General features: G+C 40.2%; 1 protein-coding gene across 3 annotated transcripts; it reads left to right on the forward strand.

Annotated features, from left to right (window-relative positions):
* Positions 1 to 1086: 1086 nt before the first annotated feature.
* On the forward strand, positions 1087 to 23486 carry LOC131468751 (chemokine-like protein TAFA-1). Of its 3 annotated transcripts, none has more exons than XM_058643323.1 (6): positions 1087 to 1481; positions 2788 to 2932; positions 21030 to 21170; positions 22094 to 22218; positions 22392 to 22480; positions 22619 to 23486. In XM_058643323.1, the coding sequence occupies exons 2-5, from the start codon at positions 2791 to 2793 to the stop codon at positions 22422 to 22424; spliced, it is 441 nt and encodes a 146-aa protein (XP_058499306.1). In that variant the 5' UTR covers positions 1087 to 1481; positions 2788 to 2790; the 3' UTR covers positions 22425 to 22480; positions 22619 to 23486. The 3 variants fall into 3 exon arrangements, with proteins under 3 accessions (XP_058499306.1, XP_058499305.1, XP_058499307.1); XM_058643322.1 differs by having other exon boundaries at positions 2791 to 2932; XM_058643324.1 differs by lacking the exon at positions 1087 to 1481 and having other exon boundaries at positions 1498 to 2932.
* Positions 23487 to 24423: the final 937 nt, after the last annotated feature.

Consider the following 24423-nt stretch of genomic DNA (forward strand, 5'->3'; position numbering starts at 1 on the left):
ACTAAAATAACTAAGAAAAAGGTTAAAACAAAGACAAAGAATTACCAGTGCTATGTTCTCCCAACCCCAGCTTTGCTGTTACATACATGTGTGGATAAAAAACAACATATTTCAGAGTAGAATAAAAGACAAAAAAAAAGCAGGTGGATCAACTGAGGGGGGTTGTGATCATGTTGCTTGTTTGTGGGTTTTTGTGTGAGCAAAAGATGCTATATGTGAGCAGCAATTTAATTAGCACGTTCTTAGAAACGTGCTAGAAAAAGCAGAAACTGTTGCTTCAGAAGAAAAATCTTTTCTAAATGTAAATATAAATTAATCTTGTGCCCAGCTAACAATTTATGGTTCCCAGAACTTTCTTGGAATGTTACCCTTTAGTTTCGGGAACATTCCCTGAAGGTTTGCCCTAAGTCATCCTACAGTTGTCATGGAAACTTTTCCTAAGGTTCCCCTAATGTTACTTTTGTCACAACCTTTATTTGACCTTTGTAGAACGTTCTCTTTTGGTTGCATTAAGGTTCTCCCAACGTTACTTTTGTCACAACCTTTAGAGAAACTTTGTAGAACATTATTTCGGTACCATTAGCATTTGGTACACTCACTCAATCCCTCAATCACTCACTCACTCATTCATCTTCTACCACTTTATCCTCCACATGAGGGCTGTGGGGGGCACTGGTGCCAATCATAACTAACGGAGCCAAAGGAGGGGTACACCCTGGACAGGTGCTGCATTAAGTATTACTCATTGTATTATTTTTAAACTGCACATTAGCTCTCATACTTGCAGTCATCCATAGGATTTAAAGTTGTATTTCAAAAATGTAAACAAATGTAGAAATAGACAAGTTTACTTATAATAACAATAATAATAAAAATAACAATTGTAATGAAACTATAAATCAGTCACATCAATTTGGTGAGTGGGTGAGGTTTTTTTTTTTTTTCTTTCTAATTTGCATTTGTCAGAAGCGCAGAGACACCATGTCATCTCATCCATAGGCGCAGTCTGGCTTTAAGACATGTGATAGTGTCAGTACACTCAGCTCTGCTGCTCGGGAACATTTGTTTCTTAGTGCTCGGTGAGAGGAGACTCACTCAGTGAGAGCTGCTGCCTCTCACTGGAAGGATGCAGAAGCTCAAAGAAGAGATTCCATTACAGTTCATTAAGGAGCTGTGCGCACGTGCCTGCGAACGCGAAGGGGGCAAAATGAATTCAGTGTGAATGGGAGGTAAAGAGGTTTTTCCAAAGGTGGAAGTGAACGAGCAGTAAATCTGTTTGCTGACACCAGCTTGACGGTCATTTCTGAGTCACTGGACTGTTGCTGCTATCAAAGTGCGGAGCAGAGAGACGCGGAGTCGGTGGAGTTTCCTCCTCGAGCCAAAATTCAGAGTTAATGGATGGGATCATCGTGAGCCGCATTATGGATGGATTTGTGTCATTCTGTTGAGATATTTATAAACTCTTTGTTGGGTTTGCTCAGGTGAGGTTTTTTTATTATTATTATTTATTCTTCATGAAAAAATGATTTAATGTCAGGAGATGTGTGCATTAAAAGGAGCAAATCTATCCTAATCTGCACGCATAGATAAACAAATAACCATTGCCATTTTGACATATTGTTCAGACAACCAAAGTGCATGTTTATTTGATCTCATTTCATGCTATGATTTCATTTTCATCATACTAAGAATTGTTTAATTAGATGTTATATTAATATTGTCACAAAAACAATATGTGTGTGGAAGGAGAAGGACTGCAAGGGATGTTACGCGAGTACAAACTGTACAATGTACAATTTATTATTATTATTTCTTATGTAGGAACATCAATGTGTGACATTTATGCAACATTTGAGTCTCAGGTTTTTATTAAAGTTATTCTTCAACGTCATCATTAAATCATACCCTATAAACTATATCCCATAAATGTTATAAATAGGATATGAATTGAATGAATTCATCAGATGATTAATAATGTAACGCCTGTTGTCAGAGACAGTTGTGAAACAATTTCAGGGCTGAAACATTTTGTATTTTCTCCTCCACAGCCTCGCGTCTCCTATGACCAAGAGCGTTCCTCGTCGTTCTACTTTCTTTTTCTTCTTCTTCTTCTTTTTTTTAACTTATCTAAACAGCATGGTGAAACATTACAGGGGCTTTTGATTCGTCTTACTTGCTGTGTCACTGTCACATTATTCTGACAGATACAGAAAAGCCTTGGCAGCCAGCTGCTTGCAAGAAGAAAAAAAAATCTTATCTTTCTTTAAGTTAGATTTTTCAGTTTTGAGGCAGGAGCACAGCTCAGGATTTTGAAGGGACTCAGCCTGTCAGGGGAAATCTCTGCTGCATGGGGGGAAAAAACTCCCCAGGGATCACTCCACATTTGCAGCGCGGTGGCTTTGGGACAAGACAGGGCAAACTAGGAAGATTAAACAGTGCAGAGAAGTCATACTTATGTAATCATTTTCACTTTGTGTGTTTATTCTTGTACAGGGAATTCAGTTCAGTTAAAAACTGCCGTTCAGACAAACAATCCAAACAAACAAATAAACAAGAATAAAGCAATAAAAAAACAACAAAACGTACAGTCACTACAATGAAGAAGGTGGCATCTCACTGCAGTGATTGCAGACATCATTTTCCATTACATAGTGTTTATGTGACTGTTTTAAAGTGCGAGTTTGCTAATGACAAAATAGACTTAAGTGCTGTCTGTTTGTGTCGGGGTCAGGGGTTTTTGAGAACATGATGTACCTTTGTGTTGACTTCACCTTTGCTGGTCCTTAGCAGATGTGTCCTGTCATGTCCTGGCTGCTCTGCCTGAGCCTCTGGGTCAGCATGACTGCCTTTCAGCTGTGTCAGGCCACGTTTTACGAAACCATCCAGCACCATCATGGGACGAGGCCCGGACGAACCACCATTCACATGATCGGTGAGTCCCAGTGCTTCCTCTTATCTGCAGCAGAATCCTCACATTGGCATCAACACGTGTGCATGCATGTATACATCGATTTCAGCTAAAAAAAAAAAAAAATTGGTTTGCTGCCACAAACCTGGATAACATAGCGCTCCTTGGCGTCTGCAGCTTGATTTCATGAAGTCATTACATGCATTAATATATTTGCAATTCAGCTTAGACTTACAAGCAATTACTTAGCGAGCACATTGTACACTGGCTGTTTTTCCATTAAGATTTGGCCTTGATAGCAAGTGAATCTCTTTACTGAAGATCACACAGTTAGACAATGGGTGTTTTTGCACTTTCCTTCTTGAGCTATTACCGCTGATATTCATGCTACGCTGCTCCCTCTCAATTTGATCTCTGCGATTGTGCTCCCTGTGAAATTGCACTGAATAGAATATGACCGCAACAATACGGTCGAACTTTTTGTTTTCATCAGGCAGACGTGAGCCACGGTTACGGTAAATAATTATGATCTCAGGATTCGGCAGAGGAGAGGAAGCCGAATGCTGTCAGAACTTCAAAGGGAGAAGTAGCAGCGTGAGCGTGCAGGTCCTCGGTGTCTGCTATTTCCTCTATGCACCAATGCACCTCAAGCATATCAGCAAGAGGTCTTTTCAATACTCTCAATATTGTGAGTGAGAAGACTCCCTGTTCCAACACGGTTGCCCATTACTCATTACTCATGTCTGCATGTCTGTGTGTATTGGAGGAGAAAAAAAAACATATCAAGTAAAGCGAAGAAAAAAGGACACTGGCAAATGAGAAATCTTCTAGAAAGTGTTCTCGTGTCAACAAAAAGGAAATTCAATTAAATATTTCAAACGTGTATTTGAGAAATACTCACTGGCGAAAACAAGTTCAAAGTGAAAAACTCAAATCCTTCAGGACCCTGTGTTACTAAAAGTGTAAATGTGCTGTCATTCCATTTACCATAGTGTGGCTACTCCTTACTCCTGGATAAATGAGATGCCAGTTTTATGAGAGGAGGATGGGATGCCTGTCTGGATTGATTCTGACACATGGACATTTGCTCCTTGCTGTGTGTTGTGTGCTTGTTGGATTGGTGTGAGGATTGGGGTTGACGGGTCATGAATTGGTGGCAAGAGGGCCACTGGTGGCAGACCACTCGGCCAATCATTAAAGGCAGCAAAATACCACAAGATCACGGTGACTGGTATTACCAGAGGAAATTGAGATTACAGAGGGCAAGAGATCAGTTTTGCCCTTGCCAATAGAATTTTAGATCTGTACGGGGAGGCGTTGTTCAGTCGAGTCAATCACGTGCAGTGACTTTGGGAGCAGATAAATCGTGACCTGAGCGTGGAAGCTTTTCAGCTTTTCTGCACAAATTCTTCCCAAAAAAAAAAATATTAGTTCCAAGTAAAAACACCTGCAGCATGAAAAGCAATATATGAAAGGATTTATAAACAGCGTTTTGCCGCTCGATCAAAATGTGCTCTCAGTAATAATTTCGTCTGACAATGTAAAAGCAATTGCTTCACTCATGCACTGACATGTTGGCAGCCTTATTGCAGAGACTGTGTGTGTCCAGAAGTCCATTAGTTCAGTGCCTTTTGAATGGAAGTGTACGCTCAGTGGTTCAGACAAAGCGCTCGGCTTCCCACCCTACAGCTCTACATACAGATTGCTGCCTGCCACTCACTCAGTGCAGGCGATGTTTCTCTATGTGCTGTGATTCATGAGGCCGCTGTATTTATTTCGTGCAAAGAGCATGGAATGCTGCACAAAAGAGAGCACATTGTGTTTGTAGTGCATCTGTAGAGTGGGGCCGTGCGTGTGTCCGCCCCGCCCCGGAATATGGAGAACCACAGATGGAGAGCAACGCCCTTTTTGAGAGTAACAACAAAAGTGCTTGTAAGATGTCGAGCAAAGACTGAAATGTTTGCTTCAGATCAGACAGAAACAAAGGTTTGTTAAACGTGTAAGCGCAGCAGTCTGTCTCCACTGAAGGAAATGCCACTGGTGAGGCAGTGCATCATGTGGGGGTGTTTGCACAATGTATGATAAAGAGCATATAGTTGCAGCCCGAGGTGGCCTTGCTCCCTCATGAACTCACTCCCACCAACAGTCGGCTTCGCAGGGTCAAACTCTTCATAAGTGAGAGGTCACCGATTCTCCACAATGTGCTTATGACGTCTTACCTCACAGTTGCTGTAAGAGCTGGGAATATTTGCACAGATGAGACGACTTTGCTTCTTGTATACGCTGTATATTATCATTTATTCAGACTTAAGTTATGAATTCTTTACTCTGCATTATATCCATTGCATTGTCTTCCAGTTTTTCACACCGTCTACTGTGATATCGTAGCAGCTATAGTTACCGTCCCTCCTCAGTGCCTCTTATGGATGTGCCCACTTAATGTAGATGTATTGTTAATGCTGGGCAAAATTAAAAACACCTTTCTTCTAACATATGGGCTGTGCCCATATGTTCCTATCTTGCAAGAATAAAAGTACACTTTCAATCCCTCACATCTCCCTTTTTTTCAGGAGCTTTAGGCAGAGGATCTGGGCTTTTTCACTGCCATGCGCTCAAACAAAGGAAAACACTCTTGTAAAGCTCACAACGAAGCACACATGAAAAATTGATTTTCGGCTGTCACACACGGAGGTTGTATCCTCCCCGCTCAGTTTTAGACGCAGACAATTTAATAGCCTTATATAATGCATCCTGGAGGCGCATTGTTTTGACACACATTTTCCTTAACCCTTCCCCTACACTCTTACCCATGCTCTCACTGGTGACACCGGGAAGTGAGGAGCAGCCTCAGTCACACCTGGAGCTCAGCAAAGTTATCACTGTGTTGGAAGACTCTGTGATTATGCAGATTCTTGTGTGCCATCCCTCCTTCCCGATTGGTGCTCCTGCTTCTTGCCTTCCTGCCTCTCTTCCACCACCTGCATCCCCTTGGGCTAACCGCCCTTCTACTGCTGTGATTGGTTTGCCCTGTTCCAGCTCACCTGCCCAATCCTCCCTCCCCTCCTCATCAGACACACCTGTATAAATACCAGCAGCTGAGGTTTAGTCAGTGGGCACTGTGATTTTGTGTAGGCAGATAGTGTCTGGTTCATGCTGTCTGTGGGATTGTAGTTTGGCTGACTAGTATTGGGAGTGTGGGGTGGTATTGTTTGTTAGACTGTGTGTGCCATGTTTTGTGTTTTAGTTTAAATATTCATTGTTCTTTTTGGGTTTTATTTAACCATTAGTGCTTATGTGGCATGGATCTGTGCTGCAGGTGCACCATTGGTGAATTACTGTGGAAAAAAATACACAAAATCTTCAGGCTTTTACCAAAAATGGGTTTCCTTATTAGGGATGGGAATCGGTATCGGAAATCTAGAATCCGATACAATACAAAAAATCCTATATATCGCATGCTTCACTATGCACAACCTGTCAAAATGTAAATGAGAGTCAGCAAAAGCATTTTAGCTGAGTCATGTTTGGGCTGTTTATTTCTTCTTTTTGACAGAACAATATTTTGTGACACAGTTGGAGAATTATGTCTCTGAAATTGACTCAGCACAAATGTGTTGTTAATGTTCATGAATGGTCTAAAATGACTATCTGAATAATATTGAGGTTTTTGATATAGGCATCGGACACAAAAGTGGCGTTCCATCCCTATGTCTTATGTGTTTTTGAGCCAGTTATGATTTATTATATTTCACATGTTTTTAATATGCTCAGGTGTGTTGGTGAAAAATGAAAAAAATAATAATTTCATCAGATTGTCTATGGGTTGTGATGGTAATACACTCTACATTGCACACATTCTTATTGCCCCTGTGTTGTGCGTTTTAACATAGTAATGGGGAAAAGCAGCCTCTGTGCTCTAAGGGTTAATACTGATTCATCCTTCTCATTAAAATACAATTTTTCTTTTTTGAACAACCTATTTCAATCTGGTTATTTATGTCGCTTCCCCCTCCCTCACAAGCCGGGGTCGTAACAGTTGCCCCGATGTCGTTGCACATGTTGGAGTGACGTTGAAGAGCCACTGGCCAATCTGTGTAACACCAGCTACCTCTTCTGTCGCCTCTTAAGCACATTTCTTTTTTGCTTTAATGGCTCAAATGTATGAGGAGGTGAAGCTTGCTCGTACTCTGCTGCTGAATCACATATTTCAGCAGGAATAATCTGTGTCATTTCCTTTATTAGCCCTGAAAGAAAAAAAATAAGTAAATGAAGCTCAGGACAATCAGTGCCTTAATTATTACTGTATGCTCACAGCTCCAAATAGGGTTTTACATATTTCAGTATTTTCCATTTATTTCTTCTTTCGTTCCATGAATTATTCATAAGATAAGGCTCCTAAGCTTGTAGATATTTGTTTAAACAGCATGTTTAATTTAAGTCTTTCCGCAAAATTCTGTACAGGGTCTGTGGTGTGTGATCATAATGTTTATATGCAAAATGAATTTCTGTGGCCCTCAGCTTAATTAATTACTACACCAGCTGCTTCTTGTCTTAGCCAGAATCCCCAAACATTAATAACTGGGCTTTTACAGACACACAAAGTTCATGCAGTTTTGGCGCCATGTTTTATTTGCTTTTAGTTTTTTTTTTTTAGTACAGTGGGGGAAACATTTCTTTAAACATAAGATTATCAGGATATTTAGAGATCCTCATAGAGCTTACTATGTAAACTAAAGTACTGTAGAACTTATAACAACATTATGTCAGTAAGCATAATAAAAATCATGATAATAGGGCTGCAATAAATCTCGCCAAAGTCTCGCCATCTATTTTGATTGAACTGATTCGTTAGTTTAAGTGAAAGAAAACAACAGTTTACGTGATTTCGAGCTTATTAAACATGAATATTTTGTGTTTTCTTTCTTCCTCTATGACAGAAAACAGAATATATTTGGTTTAACACCATTTTCTGCGTTTAATGGAAGAAGCAACTAATGAGTAACTCAATGAAATTAGTGGAAAATGAAGCTACGTGATCATGTTTCACCGCCAGTTAGATGAAAACGTTGATATATTCTATGTTTACGTCCATGTACATATTCTGTTACACACAAGCTACGGCACACAAATTAGCCAGCACAGTAATCACAAATCAGTCTGCTGTGCTCACTGCTGGCAGCAGGCTGCAGTTCTGTTGGCAGGCGTCTGACCTCTGAGCTTTCATTGTCAAACTCACGCTCCAGTTCTGCTTCTGAAATATCTGGCTGATCATCTCACACAAAGATATAGTGCTTATCATCCGATGGTTGAGGCGCGTCTTCGTGGGTTTTCTTTTTTCGTTCCCTTTCATTTTCAAAGAGCCCTGTCTCACACTGTCACGTCACATTGGCAGTATAGTCTCCTTATGTCTGCAATGAGTCGCACGCAAGCAAATGAACCAGCCCCGGCCCGTGTTATCATTCAGACATCCTGAACCAGCTCATCACGATCACAATCAGCGCTGTTACTGCACAAAGTACATTTTTGTTAAATCATGAAATGCAGGGATTGCTGTAAACATTTGCTGTGCAATTACCGCCAAAAATGGTGGAAAACATTTAGCCATAAAATGGTTTCATTAGACGATAATTTGTAGACATTTTGCCCGTGTTGAGCGTAAGAGGCTGTTCATTCTGTCATTACCGAGAGTTCTCTGACCTTTGTTTTGTTCATTAGCGAGCAGCACTTTATTTAAACACGTTGTTATGACAGCTGTCACAGCTGACGGATAGTTGACTCTGATAAAAGCATTCGGGTTGTGCTTTAATCCAGAAATAGTCCATAAAACGGCTCAGCTGTGTAGATACAACTTATTTTTTTGCTGTATGCGCACAGCACTCACAATCGCTCCCCCCTCGAGTTAAACAATGTTCTTGAGCGTTATTGAGCATTTATCTGTGGCTAAAATGGTCTCTTAACAGAGTTTATGGATCCCATAAATTTTTCATCCTAATTAATGTGTAATGATGTTGTAGAGGTGTAATTAGTATTAAACTTTCATCGCTGTGAATTGTGCATCTGCATTAGAGCAGGGCTGGATTTAAAAAACATACTGTATATGCATGTTTTCTGCACTGCTACTGCAACACACACAAATACACATCAACAATGTTGTACCCGTTGAGCCTCTTTCTTGAAATAAGGATTGTGATTCTACATTTTGCTGTCCTTGTGTCTCTTTGTGAACATTTTTTTTGTCATTTTGTGCCTCAATACTCATTTTGCTGTCATTTCAGACTTCTTACTTTAGGTCTCAGCTTGATTTGTTTTTCTAATAGTGGTCTGTGTTTGTTGCGATCACTTAGCATTTATTTTTAGTACTTACACATCATGTTATGCGTCTCGTTTTTTCTCTCTCTTTGAAATCTTCTTCTGTCAGTTATTAACAAATTTGCATCCCTGACTGGAGAGTACATTTTACTGTCAACACATTTACAGGGACTCTTATATCAAATGTGCATATTTTTATGCTCAAATTACTCATTTTACATTGACTATTGTCCTTTATTCATATCATTGACAAGCAGAGACTGCAGCTCCATCCATCCATGTATAGACTTGATCAGCAATCAACCATGATATCTCACAAAAATGCCATTCCCGAACACGTAGTTTTGGGAATGGTACCACACACATAATTATTTTTAGTAATTTTAGTCCAAAAATGAGTTCCTTCTGATGTAACGGAGTTGTGGGTGAATATTTTGATGACAAGATGGAACTAATTTTTCTCTTATAGAGAGGTTATTTGCCGGCTCTATATGCTAGTATACGTGTAAGGAAACACCGTGGATTCTGTACATTCATAGTTTTGGTTTGCATGAGTCAACACAGGAGTTACAGGGTCTCAGACAACAGTACCACAACGACAGCACTTCCCATGATTAATATTAAACGTGATAAAAACTCTTTTATCTATAGTGTTCCCAGGAGATTCTAAACAAGCCCTCACAATGGGAAAACAACCCCACAATCACCGCACTTAATTGTAATGGTTGATTTCCGCGGTCGCACAGGCCTTTGTGGGTTTGCGTGTGTTCCACAAACAACAACTACTGCTAAATTAATGATAGCTTGTGTCCTCATAGCTTGTAAATATTATGTCAGGGAGTTCAGACCCTCTTGTCGTGCGTGCGTGCGTGTGTGTGAGCGGAGTTGTACCAGCAAACTGTGCACCCTGCCAAGGTGAGAGGCTCCCCCCGCTGCCAAGTGTTCCTGGTAACCCACGTTGTAGAGATAGAGATGTATATCAAGTTTGTCACGTTTGCCTGTCCCCCCCCCCCCCCCCCCCCTTTTCTGGCTTTTCTTTTCTTGGTGGGGGGATTTTCAAGGTGTGGCAACCCTCAGGCTCTGCCTGCTCTTTAGACGAGGAACAGAGGCTTTTGTCACTTCACTGTCGGCTATCTGCGATAGAATTCAGATGTGGGTTTTTGAGGATTTGTGTAACCCAGTTGTTAAACAAATTGTTTATTTAAATCTTGTCATTTCATGTGACTAACAACCCGTCGTCCCTGGATGGCTCCAGTGAGAAGAAAAGCTACTTCTATTAATTTGTCCTTTGTGAAAATGGGACCTCATTTCCTCAACTTTGATAATCTCAATGAAATAAATACTTCTTTTGCAAATGGGAATTATGCTTGAGAGATCACTTCATATGGCAGTGCCTTTGTGGAAGCCTGCTCTAAATGCTTGGCAAGAATATGAAATTCATTATCATTACTTAGACCTCATTAAACTGAAAAGAAGCATCTTAACTTACTAATTGGTTCCAAGGGGGGAGGGCATAAGAAATAAGCAGAGTAATTAATATTGGGTGTATCCGCTGCTATTGCTGTTTTTTTTTCTTTCAGCCTCTAAAATCTCCTCAGTGTGCCGTGCGTCTTGTGGCGTATTGACACTATATCCAATTATCTTTCCTGGAGAGACTGGATTGCGCACGTGTGAAAACGGTGGAGGGAACAAAAAATTTGACGATACATTTTTGTCAAACATAGCTGACGAGACAGAGTGAAGGAGTTAAAGCTAAATGACAGAAAAAGACTTTGATAAGATGTTCCTGTTGTGAAATATCTTATCATTTGACTGTCAAATTAACACATTGACAACGTCTAATTAGAGATGTATACGTGCTAAAATATTTCACCACCCAGCTGTGGATGTGTTTGTTTTCTTTGCCAATTTGCGGCACAATGTGATTACAACAATAACGTGACTCAGCCTGTTTTTGAAGTGCCAAATATAAGATAAGTGAAGAACGATTCCCCTGAAATCCCCCCCCCCCCCTCCCTCGGCTTGTAGGTCTTGAATAATCATTGCTACTGACCCTTCAGAGTACATGTCATGCGGCATGAAAAGGTCATTTAGCCTTTGCATTATGCATTATTACACAGTTTACATGTTGCAGGCACAATGAGAGGACCAGCAGTCACATCAGAGGCAAGCAGCTGTTCTCTAAAGGCTCCCTGTCCTGACTCTATCTGTGTTTCCTTTTCTTCTTGCTGAATAAAACACTTTCATCAGAGCAGGCCATCTGAAAAAATCTGAAATACCATTTCTGGACATTTGCCACTTGGGGAAAAAGGGCTTGATGGAGGGACAGGAACAGCTTGACATTTAAAAATGAAAGACATTTCATAGAGATTTTCATCACACCATCACACAAGTGAACGTGTGTGCTTTAGGATTGAGGATTATGTAGATGGAGCGCCTTTGTCTATGTGTGCTTAATGGACACGAACGCTGCTGTACAGTGCGTCGCTGTCATGCCGAACAAGCCTCAAATCTCCGCCATAAAAATCCAAACAACCACGGGTGCCTAGTCGTTGAGAGTCACACTAGCATTTAATGCCCTTCACGAGGACCAGTATGGCAGCGTCCCGGGCCTGTGATGAGGTGACAACAGACACGACAGGCCTTGAGGCTCGTATGCAAATCAGAAAAAGCCCATCCCTACCACTCACAGCTTCCTCTGCTGCACGCAGTTTTCATGCATCTTAAAACAACAGCAGCTCGCGCTCTGTTTGCATTTCAATAAAGTATCACCCATATTTGGCCCACTGCACAGGACGGCTTCTTTGTGTGACATGCTGTCAAAACTGCCAGTCGTATTTCATGAATTTCTATGCTTTTATTTGTTATGGACAGTGATTTTTTTACAGAATAGCAATTGGTCGTTTTTCTTTGCCTGTAAATTGCTTTGATTTCTTTCCCTGGCAAGCGTATGCACTCTCTGTGAACAGACACTCGCATGTGTAAACTTGACACATGTACCTAAAAAAGAAAATCACTGTGGAAAAACTTCTCATGTGTTGACATTTGTAATATGTCTCACGTTTCCTCATAGTAGTGCATGCTGATGCACTGTATTCTGCTTTTTGTCCAGCCTCTTCCCATTTTCCAAGCAATATAGTACTCGCAGGCCAGAACTGGCCCACCAGAGGGTCCAATGAATTAAAGACTATATTTTTCAGTTCCAGATACCTGTAATCTGTAAACTGTAATGCACACGTGTAAATGATAAATGTAGGCATAATATTGATGAAATTGCACTTATTTTTTCAGGAAATTTCAGGTTGTTCAGTAAAACAAAGGGAAAAATGTGGCGTTCTTGTTGTGTATCGGTTATTATGCTATTTTTTTTTTTTTACTGGTGTGGCCCTCTTGAGTTCAAATTGTGCTCAACAGTATGTGGCCCCTGATCTATAATGAGTTTGACACCCCTTCCCTAAAGGGACATGAGCAAAAGAAAAAAAAAACAACTTCAATGTTATGGTGCTTACGCAATAGTTTCCCATGCTCACCGGCCAGTAACTGTCAAGAGCAGAATATTGTTCAATAAAAATGTTGAATTCTTCATTCATATCTTCCCTGGCTGTTTTTTCTTTGCCGTGTTATTTGTTGCTTGCTCATGGCAGACTGAAATTTAAGTGTCTGCTTTCAGTGCAAATTTCTGCATATGAGGAAACCTTAAACGACCAAAGCCACAAACCTGATTAACCTGCTGTTAGTAAATGAATTAACCCTTAAACACTGCATCAAACCAAACCTGTGGTCATTACGGTAATTGTAATGTTACTGTTAATGTTAGGAAGCTTTTTAGTTTTAGTTGCAACACCTGTACATTTTGGTCCTGTACTGCTGTGTTTTTCTAAATGAACCTTTTTTTGTTTTTCTTCATTTTAAATTTTTAGAACAGTATTTTAACATGCAGTAAATTGTAAATAACTGCCAGATATTGAAAGTTAATAGACAATATGACAGTGATTTGCAAGCAGAACAGTACTGACCTTGTAATGAAGTCCAAGGTTAAAATAGAATCAAACAAGCGCTTGTGATGTCATGTCCACACAGAAACGTAGCACGGCTGCGCCGCGAGGTCTCCTGTGCGCCCCAGAGATCTCGGGATACGATCTGAGAACGGGAAAACTGAAATATATTTTAAGCTGTTATTATAGAAGGCAAGATTTGACACCACACACACTGATGTTTTGTGGCTAGTGCCGATGTTCTATCTGCATTAATTAGACAATTCCTAATCTGACACTCCTATTTTCTGTCAGCGACAGAACCGCTGTAGCCTGCTGGCTTGGAAGTCTGCTGACAGCATGTGCAGCAAGAGAGAGAAGAGACTATAATGGGTCACCTTGGATGCATTTCCCATTAAAAGGTGACAGGCATGCTGCTCTAAAACATGGACTACTGTGGTTTGAAGATCGGGACCAGCTGTCTCTTGTAAATTACTTTTAAGATACAAATTAATTATCAAGTGCAGATTCCGTGTTTGCAGCGACTCCAAGGTTGGTACGTGGTGATTCAAAGTGAACTTCTAGTCTGGTCACCAAACAGTAAATTAACTGTTTGGTGATTTGAAATTAAAACATCTTGATAATCCATCAAGATATTGGAAATTAAAAATAGTCAGGATGACATCACACACCATTTCAAAGTAAAAGTGTGTTTGATTTGATATATAGTGATGCTGATGCAAAATGAATCTCTTCACAACAAAAACATACAGAAATGAAATAGAATTAAAAAACATAAATTGATAATAACATGTAGGCAATTGTGATTAAAATGCTAGACAAGTTTGTATATAATTAAATGTTGGATTAATTAATGTGGCAAATGTAACCTAATGTATTTTATTATTATGAAAATATTGTTGACGGGCCAGTTTTCATTATAACTTAGTAAATATAAGTAAATATAGGGCCGCAGATCAAGTTTATGGCCTCTGCTTTAACGTGTGTGTGTGTGTGTGTGGTGAGGCTTCTTCACATGTCATTGACTGACAATCCCTAGAATCTAAAGACGTGCTAATTTCAGACTTTTATGGCTGTGTTTTCATCCTGGTACAGTTTGGTTTGGTACAGTATGGTTTGGAACGGTAAAGGCCTCAGTCGGGCTTGCGCTCAGTGGAAACACGCCATACAACACCATCTGTGCAATTCCTATCTATGTTGTCCATTGCGTCCTTCGTACGATTGGTGAGATTTCCAGATTTTTGCATATTTCCACTGGAAGAGAAGAGAAGAGAAGAGGATGTGGCAATTTCTTTTTAACCAACAGCATCAGAAGCATTTGTAATGGGCCATTCTGGTGTATTTTAATGGATTGTTAGACGCCTACTTTTACCTACTTTTACTCCATATGCATCAGCCTGTTTTTTTTATACTGAGTGTCATTACCAAGATAATGAAATGAATTCAGCATTAATTGAAACTCTTGCTTGAATATTTCACTGAACGTATCACAGACACACCCAAGCGTTTGCATTACCTTCGCGGTCTGTGCTATCGGAAAAATGCCAGTGGTTTTCTGAAAGCTGAGACGTTGCACATCAAAGCCAACATGTGGTTTATCACAGTTGCACGAAGCCAGCGAATCAGGGTCTTGGTGTGTACATATTTTGGCCTGTTTTTGGACATGGAGACAAAGACTCACCTTAGATCTATCATCGCAGTCACATACTCTGTTCAATAATTCCAGCTACAGTACTTTATAATGTTTTACCCAAATGAGAGGAGATGGGTGTTCAGTGACCATCAATAAATTAGATGTGTAGTTTTTTTTTTTGAATACCTGTAACAGATGGAGAGGAAGTGGAGAAGAAGGGAACCTCCAGAGGGAACCTTCCACTCTTGGCTTGTGAGAGTAGACGGCGAGTCACTGCACACTTATTGCACAGTGACATTTCTATCGAGACAGACAGACCATTTGCACGACCACGGATACACAGAAATCCAGAACTGTTGCTCACATGTTCACGTCATGCATGATTTGACTGCATTCGCCTTCACCCAGGCGTGCTGGCCATAACTTATCCAATTTCCATGCAGTGTAGCAGGATTCCAGTGTGACTCATCATGCCGAAAGACCACCGCACAACATCCAGCAGCTGAGACAGCGCTGAAGCCAGGTGTTGTCCTTTGTGTAGATTGGAGCACTACAGTAAAGGGATCTGACAAAAATAAAAGAGTAAATCCTTCAGTGACACCGTACGTCTTGATTTGCAGGATTTTTGTCGCTTTTATGAAAAAGATTTGACAGAAATAATGTGGTTAAAAGCACTTATAAACATGATATAACGGATGAAATGTTATTCTGATGATGAAAAATTGGGTAGTAGGTGTGAGTTTGAGAGTGGATGGTTATTGCCTCGATGTGGCCCTGTGATGGACTGACGACATGTCCAGGGTGCACCCCGCCTTTTGCCGTATGTCAGCCGGGGTTGGCACCAGTGTCCCCCCGTGACCCTCATGTGCAGGGCAAAGCAGTAGAACATGGATGGATGTTGGAAAAAGCTCCCAAATCACTTCAGTGAAACAGAGGCATTAGGAGATCTTTCCTCTTGCTGCAGATGATGAGAAACAGTCCCACTACATATGCTATGAATGATAATAAAAAACAAACAAACATATTTTTGCAGCTGAGAGAGTGGTCTCACCACAGGATTTATTTGTGTTATTGCTTTTGTCCCTTTTCTTAAGTTTGAATTCCTCCTCCAACACTGCATTTACAATTCAAATGGTTTCTGCAGGTAACAACAATCACGTGCTTCTGCTCAGCAGATGGATTATGGCCAGCTTTCAAAATAAATTAAGTAAATGTAAGAATGTTTTTGTTTTTGTTTTTTAAGTGTTGTAATATCAGTACAGCAATGTGGATAATCAAGGCAGCAATTGGTCATAAAAACATATTTCCACAAAACTAGTGAATCGGATCATTTTAAAGAGCTATACATACAATTGACAAGTATTGCTGCAATTATGAAATAGAAAATCGTGGTCGGCGTTAAGATGATAAGGACTAAAATGACCCAAATGAGAATTTGCATCATAGGTTAAAAGGTCAGCGTTTGTTGGTGTGAAAAGGAGTTGTTGTACCTGTCAGGCACTTCTCCTCAGTCTGTGAAACAAAACAAACAAACAAACAAAAATCTGCAATATGGGTTTTTTTTCCAAACTGGATCTGGAGGTACAACGTTTGAAAACAAACAAAAAAAAAAAAATATATATATATATATATCTTTGAGATACAAGGAATGAGAGACTGTAGAATCCAGGGTTTCTCTGTATTATAAACACGTGAATTATGTCTCTGACAGAGAATCTCCGTTATTGTTGTAACTAATGATTGTGCTCCCGCTTCATTTGTGCTTTCTTTAAAAGCGGTCCTCAAATGTCTTGTTTCACCCATATCACCAAAGACAATTACTGCAGTTCACAGTCAAAGGAAGCGGCAACGTTTTAAATCAATCAACCAATGAATCAATTAATAATATAGTTGATAACTAGTAACAGATTACCACTGTTGTGTCTCCAACTTTCACTAAGTGTCCATACAGTAAATGCACTTTTATTACTTGACATCAGTAGTTCTGTGAGTTCTGTGCTGACACAAAAAAAGCTCATATTTGATCTTGATTTCTTTATATCCTGTAACTCTTTCTTGACTGAACATTTAACTGTTAAAGTGGCTTGAATGTGGCGTCTCTACCTATAGAATTCACCGACTCTGAAGAGACTGTTTTTTTACTGAAAAGGCAGAGAAACAAGACATGTCAGTTCTCAGGGAAATAAAAAAAAAAGCTTGTCACTGGTCACCTCTGTTTCCAAACTCAGACTAATCAAGAAGCAGGAGCGCACCAACGAAAACAAGGCAGTTCCGGTCGAGGCCCCTCCACTCCGGTGCGACCTCTGAACCGATGAATGACAATTCCGGTGCCACCCTTGTTCCCTGTCACTCAGTGTCATTTTTGCAGAGACCACACACACATACACACAGGTGTTTGTTATTTTTGAAGCTGACATCGTTGGTAGATGATGATGATGAGGATGACAATGGGACGGAAAATGGAAATATAGAAAACAATTATACCCTTGCTTGGCTCTACCTTTCACCTGATTTGAGCGCTTATCTCCGGCCGTGTTATTTTCCCCCATCTGCAACTGAAATATTTATAATGCAAATAATGGATCTGGAAGCATGCGGCGTGTTGTCGTCACAGGCTGAAGCCATGGGTGAACTTGGAAGAATCTCTCATCAATGCTGCATGGCTTTTGTTTAAACAAGACCAGTACACCTGTCAGCTGGAAATACCTGCCTGCTGATTTGCATTTTTATTCGTTTTTAATGTATTCTTTGGAAGTGATGATTTCCAAATATAGAGCAACCTGACAGTTTCGCTCTGTTTGCTAGCAACAAGCGGCACGAGTTGATTCTGTTTTTAATAGATCAAAGAGGAAATCTGGGCCTGTCTTATGCAATTAAGAATATGCATTAAGAACAAACCCCTGTGGGCTGTTGTTTTTCAAACGATGCCATGCCTTTACTCATACAGTACATCACGGTTAATGTTGTGCCGAGTGTATCAGACAGAAGTTAGGATATCTCTCATTCAAGCGTGATGACCCCAATGTGCTCCACAAACATGACAGGAAGCAAGGAAACAAACTCAAATGTCCCCTTAAGTGATATTTTATATTATTAAATTATAGTTCACTTTATTAAAAAAACGTGCCACAGCATAGTCAGATTTACAACCTGCCACTGCACAAACTGCACAAATCTCCGCTCAGTAGAAACACACAAGTCAATTGTTATTTTTGTTATTTATTAATCTGTCCCATTATTTTTGGGCCCATCATTTGCAGAACAATCCCAATGTTTTATACAAATAAAATCACTTTTTTTTTCTTCTTTTTTTAATTAAAGATCATTCACACCAGTTTTAAAATAAGTCTCTGATTATTCAGATTGTTTCATTTCATCGTCGTAAACTGACGACAGTTTTTCTGGAGAGTTTTAAGAAAGGGTTAATGATTATTTTTAAACCCAGTGCAGCAAAAAATAAAAGATTCAAGCAGTGTGAGACAAGCTGAGTGATTCACTTCTATCCAGTGGGTTAAGTGGGGCTGAGTGTTAGTGAATCCCCACAGGAGCTCACATGATGGCTCAATTACAGTACGTCCAGAGACCGACACATCACTTCCTGCCTTCCTACTTTGTGCCTTAGTTTGGCTTTTGCTTGAACAGAAAAAATTAATGTATTTAATGCGGCTCCATATACAGTGCAGCGGTGAACCAATATGAAGCACGTCTAAGAATTACTGCATCATTTATATTTTACTTCTTAATGACCTGTGGAGATTTGCAATTCCAAGATGTGCGATAAATCTTTATTTTAGTTTGCCCCGTTTGGTTTTTATAGGTATGATTAGACGTGTTTTACAGCGACGATAACAGTTTAAGAAAGGCGGCAATTACCTGATTAAATGATTATTTGGCTTAAAAAAAGAATTTATTTTTTTTAACTATGTTGATAACCGATGGCTCACCTGACGAGGTTTTCCACTGATAACATTTGCTGATTCCATGTGAGGTTTCATAGCTTTTCTTCATAATATGTGACAGTGAACAGTGAGTGTTCTTTGATTCTTAGACTTCTTTAACCTCCTGCTATGGGAAAATACAACATTTTGCTATTTTCTGTGTAGAAAAAAATTACATTTCCCATTTATCATTTAGTCAAAAAAATTGACTTCAATTGGGTTATTCCTCGTGTTGTGTAAGCTCGGGTGGTAAACTACAAATGTTTGACAGCTGGCACATGAGGAATGATTCAAATGTTGTGGAACTGTGATATAATGTTGTCAAGCGTCTGTTATTAATTAAGGATCATATTTATTGATAGACACAGCCGTCTTTACATGTGCCAACAACTAACAACTATGACTTCATTTGTTATCAGTTGTTTACCTAGTGCTTTTAAATCTTAATTAATGAGTTTCTTGCGCTGCAGTAATCCGATAGCGTTCGCTGCTCTGCTACTACAAGCTTTTCTCTGAAGACACTTTGCACTGCTGCATTTCTACTTCTAAAAAAAAAAATTAAAAAGAGCTCTGCATCAGGAGGGGCTCACGAGCCTAAATATTCAAATGCAGTTAAAGCGATATATGCAAATCTGCCCATAATTCGCGAACCCACAGCTCATTGTCAAACATTATTTGGAATTGCTGTGTGCAGTGTGCCACATATCCCCGACCCCACCCGACCCCCCACCCCCCGCCCCGCTCTTTCTCTCTGCAACCTCCTTGATCTGGTGTCATGCTGATGGGTGTAATTGTCAGATGGTCCTTCTGCTGCACAGCTCTCACATGTCGAGAGGCTGAGCACAGTAGGTGGGACAGGCCGGCGGTTGAGGAAGGTCAAGTCTGCTTGGTCCAGTCCCCTTATCCTTCAGGGCACAGCCAGTCGTTTGGTGATAATTGCATGGTGGGACCACTGCTCATATTCATGATAACCCTGAAGCAGGCCTATCCTCCTGCTAATAGATGTCTCTTTTTTTCTGCCTGCTCTCACCCATCTCTTCATCATCATTTAACATTCAACAAGCTGCAGGGGAGCTCCTCAGCAAATTGAAAGAATGTGAAGCACAGGAGCGATTATTCTTGTGTTGTGGCAGCAAACTTGTGTGATGGCTTTCAAAGTTTCAGAAATATAGATGTGGTGGGGGAAGGGACTGACATAGTATACTGTATTATCCGATCGTGAATATGGTTGTGTGTACAACGTTCTGTCCATTTATGGAACATTCCCTCCCAAAATCCTCCTGTTTGATTTAATCCATGCAAGTTCTTTATGAGGAAATTTCACTCGAATGTGCTTGACACATGAAAGGACTCTGATTTTTGAAAAGAATCTGACAAATCTGTCTTTTCCATTTCACTAAAAATGACATTTTAAAATGTCGGACCAAAACTGAAAAGAAATGCAGTTTGCTGCTGGCCTTTTTGAGCCAGCCTTCAGCTGCTTCAATCTCTTGCCCCACCCCCACTATTTTACATTTTACCTTCATTTTCATTGACAATGGTTGCAGTGCAGTTTCTTCTGAAATTCATGACATTACTGTAAAAAGACTCAAAATTATATTATAAGGGACACAAAAGTGGCCTGATGTCTCTGTCAAAACTTACATTGTGCCTTCAAAAATCAACGAATGTACCCAATATGTCAATTCATCTATCTATTTTATTTATTTATCTGCATATTCATAAACAGACAGCTGTTTTACAGAGATAAACAAAATGCCCTCAACTCCATTCCCATGTCTCATGTTGTTTGTCAGACACTAATCATAATACGGCAAATGGACATTTTGACCCAGATATCGTCCTGTCCACTGGAAGCTCCAAAAATAATGGCTGCTGCCTCCAGAGGCTAATTTGTTGCCAGATGATATAATCGATGGGAGCCGAGATGGAGGAATACCCAACGTAAAGTGACAACGGGCGACTATTGTGTCCCTTGTGGTTCCTGATTGGTCACTGTTGTAAAGACACAGCAGTAGTTGGACTAATGTGGGACCAATATAAATGAAGGGTGGTGGGTGGTGTCATTTTTTTCAATCAAAATGGCATTTGTGCAACCAGTTTTAACAAAGTTTGAGCCAGAATGTTACTTTCCACCAATGACCAACAGTCATGTCTGTGGTTTATCACCACACTATGCCGACTTAATGGGATTTGTCATCATCTGTTTTCTCTCTTCTGCTTCTTCTTCTTCTTCTTCTTATCAGAGGGGGGCACATGTGAAGTAATTGCCGCTCACAGATGCTGTAATAAGAATCGAATCGAGGAGCGGTCACAGACGGTCAAGTGTTCTTGTCTGCCGGGGAAGGTGGCCGGAACCACCAGAAACAGACCTTCCTGTGTTGATGGTGATTAACACGCATAAGAGCTTGTTCAGTGTTGTCCCAAGTTTGCATGACTTGATCATTTTTATATCGAACTCAGTTAAGCATGTACTATGTTTTATAAAGATAACTGTTGTTTGTTTGGTCACCAAGTGCCTCGTCCCAGATAAGATTAGCATCACCTGGGATAATGTCATATCCATATTCTGTTGCTGACAGACAGCAGAGAGCATCTGCAGTGGTGCACTATAGCAACAGACAAACACAACCTCGGAGTGAAGCATACCTCAGGGACAACAAAAACAACATAAAGCGAAGAAATGCAGAGGAAAATGGCTGCTGATTGCATACAGGAGCAGTGCTGATGTTCCATAGTGGTTTTATACAAATATCTGCAACACAGGTTCACTCCCTTGTAAGAAGAAAGGAGGTCTCAGGTCTGAGACAAACTAAAATACGTATTGGCTTAAGGAAAACCTTTCACCTGCAGCTTTTATCTTAAATCCCCTTTGCAAATATTACTGCAACCCATGAGCGGATGGAGGGAATTTGAGGTCTTTCGGTGTCAGCTCTGACAGACTCTTTTTTTCCCTCTGCTCCACATTACAAACAATTCACTGTCTACTTACCCTGTATTTAAGGCAATTTTCTCCCCAGATGACAGAATATGGCATACATTAAAGTCAAGTCATAGTCACACCTACTGATTCACTCACTCACTCAGTGGAAAAAAGCCTATTTTCCAAGTTCTGCATTCAGCTATGACGTCTTCTAATAGAGAAACTGCAAAAACAGTGAAACATATGCATGAATGTTATTTATTTCATAATTAGGATTAGCCCTAATGGCCGTCTGGCTGCAGACTGCTGTGCTGTGCTGTCTGGCTTTGCACTGTGTTGGGGTAAAAGGTACCAGTATCACTATTTTCTTGTCTTTGTTGCCTGTAGCATCTATAGTAATTGGGAAGTGGTGGTGTGAGATGGAGCCTTGCCTGGAGGGGGAGGAATGCAAGACGCTCCCTGACAACTCAGGCTGGATGTGCTATGCTGGCAACAAGATCAAAACCACAAGGGTAAGATAACCTCTCTTGAGCATGGGAAAACGAGGCATTATAAGAGTGGTAGAGAAAATGTGCAATGCTGCGGTGCTATAGTTGTGGCACCAATAAAGCAGCTATTTATTGGGACTGAATTTCACTGCAAATTGACTTGTTGAAACCTAAGTCTTCTTTCCTTTTCTTGTCAGAACACGCAGCCATACACAACATCGACGTATTAGCACTTTGAGGGAGAGGATGCAAGGAAAATGCCTCTGGTGCAAGGGTTAACTGACAGGTCAGCCTCTTCATTTATAGTGGAACATTGCTGGTGTATTTCTGCACCCCCTTTGTGAACAATGCTTCATACACGTGCTATACATTCATTTCTGTGGAGCTTACATGCTTCTAAATGCATATTTTCTTCTCGTTTCAGCACCGACATAGGACCAATTACCACAAAAACAATGAACCTATTGTTGCTTTAAGAAATGTGAACACTTCCCAGATTCGGTGTGAAAAAAAAAACAAGAACAATGTAGAATATATAAAGCACATGCTGCTCGAGGCTTCTGAAAATTCTGACGCTCCAAGCTGCCTGCGAGGAACTTCATCCTAACCGTGTAATGAATATAGTGTCATCATTTCATTTTAACTTTGCGATGGAACGCTGATAAATGTCTGCGTGTGGACGAAAGGGTCTGGATTGCATCTGATGTCCCACGTCAGACATCAGTGAGACACACAACCTGTCAACCAAACAGCAGAGGAATAATCAAAGGACATTGAGTGAGCAAGAATTGTTGACTGCCCTCAGGATTTTTCCTTTCTTTTCATTCAGAAGTCAAAGAGTACAAAAAAAAAATGTACATACGTTGTTTGTCATTTTTTGTGTGAACACAAACTCGATTTATGGTGGTGTTGAATATCGATCATGTCAGTCCCCGAATACATCCCTCTTCTTACCCACGAAACTCAGCGTGGCCAAACTTGTGAGGTGTGACGCATCGAGAGGGAAATGTTTTACAAATACTGCTCATGTGTCTTGATACTGTACATTTTACCATGTGTTTGTATGGTACTGGTTTGCCTATGCTCACATCTTTAACGACATACCCGGTACCACGTCAGCTCCCCTGAAAATGGACTGAATCACCAAAAATGTGATAAACGTAGGTTGTTTTTTTTTCAATACTTGAAATGCCTTATTCGTGTCAGATCATTCACACTATGATATTGTACATACGAAGCCATCGATTGATAATGTGCTGAAAATTTCATTATTAAAGGCATTGTTCCTGTAACCAATGTGAGTGCATCTTTGCCACTGCCTCACACGTGTCAAGCATCAGCACTGTTTTCTTTAAATCACCTCCTAGAAGAAAGATAGAATTTTTTTTTTTATGTTTTCATTGCTCGCTGAGACTTAGATGAGAAGACTGATGCTCTCATGTCTCCATGGTAACAATTAAGCTGGAGCCACAGTGAACAGTTACCATAGTCCAGCAAAAAGCTGGATGGAATGAACTCCATTGTCATTATACAAAGGAGCAATTTAATGTTGTGCAGCTTTCTCTCGGTAAGATTATAAGTGTACAAATAACAAAATAGAAAAATAGGGATATAAAAACTGCACTGACTAATAAGAAAATAAAAAAATCCAAATGGCCGACTTCCTGTTGAGTTGAGGCCATGTTACGCTCAACTTTTTTTTCCATCTTGGTCTACAACTTCTTCACACCAAGTTTTGGGAAATTTGGTGTACCTCAATTTTGGCTCTGTTTTCACTTTAGGGGGCGCTATAGAGCCCTTGAGCTACACATGGGTCCGGGCACTATGCCAATATCACATTTTCAAGTTTCAAGAGTTTTTATGCACGTTAACCCCCTCAAAATGACCGCAATGACACAGAACAATAATAATAATGATAGTTTGAAGGCTAACAATAGGTTTCTTGCATGAATTTGTGCCAGTTTTGTGCCAGCCATTTGTGCTAGGACCCTAAAAATAAAAAAAATTGCACACCTACACAATACACTATATGAAAATTGCACGTGTATGAGAAATTCTCAGACTCATAAAAATTGCACAGATGTAAAAGAGAAAAAAAATCTGCCATATGCTGTGAAAAAGATGTAAAACTGCACATTTTGTGTGAGTGACCAGTTCAGGAGTGAGAGTGTAGGGCTGCAGTGAGGCGCAGTTATGGATTCTACGACTCGAGGGTAAAAAACTGTTTCT

The sequence above is a fragment of the Solea solea genome, chromosome 11, assembly GCF_958295425.1.
Source record: "Solea solea chromosome 11, fSolSol10.1, whole genome shotgun sequence".
Classification (NCBI taxonomy): domain Eukaryota; kingdom Metazoa; phylum Chordata; class Actinopteri; order Pleuronectiformes; family Soleidae; genus Solea; species Solea solea.

What these genes read in the sequence shown, in the direction of transcription:
- LOC131468751 (XM_058643323.1), top strand. Translation starts at nt 2,791, where the DNA reads ATGTGTCCTGTCATGTCCTGGCTGCTCTGCCTGAGCCTCTGGGTCAGC. An exon ending in AACCACCATTCACATGATCG is followed by an intron (nt 2,933 to 21,029) that starts GTGAGTCCCAGT and finishes TCTTCTTATCAG; the next exon opens with AGGGGGGCACATGTGAAGTA. An exon ending in CAGACCTTCCTGTGTTGATG is followed by an intron (nt 21,171 to 22,093) that starts GTGATTAACACG and finishes TGTTGCCTGTAG; the next exon opens with CATCTATAGTAATTGGGAAG.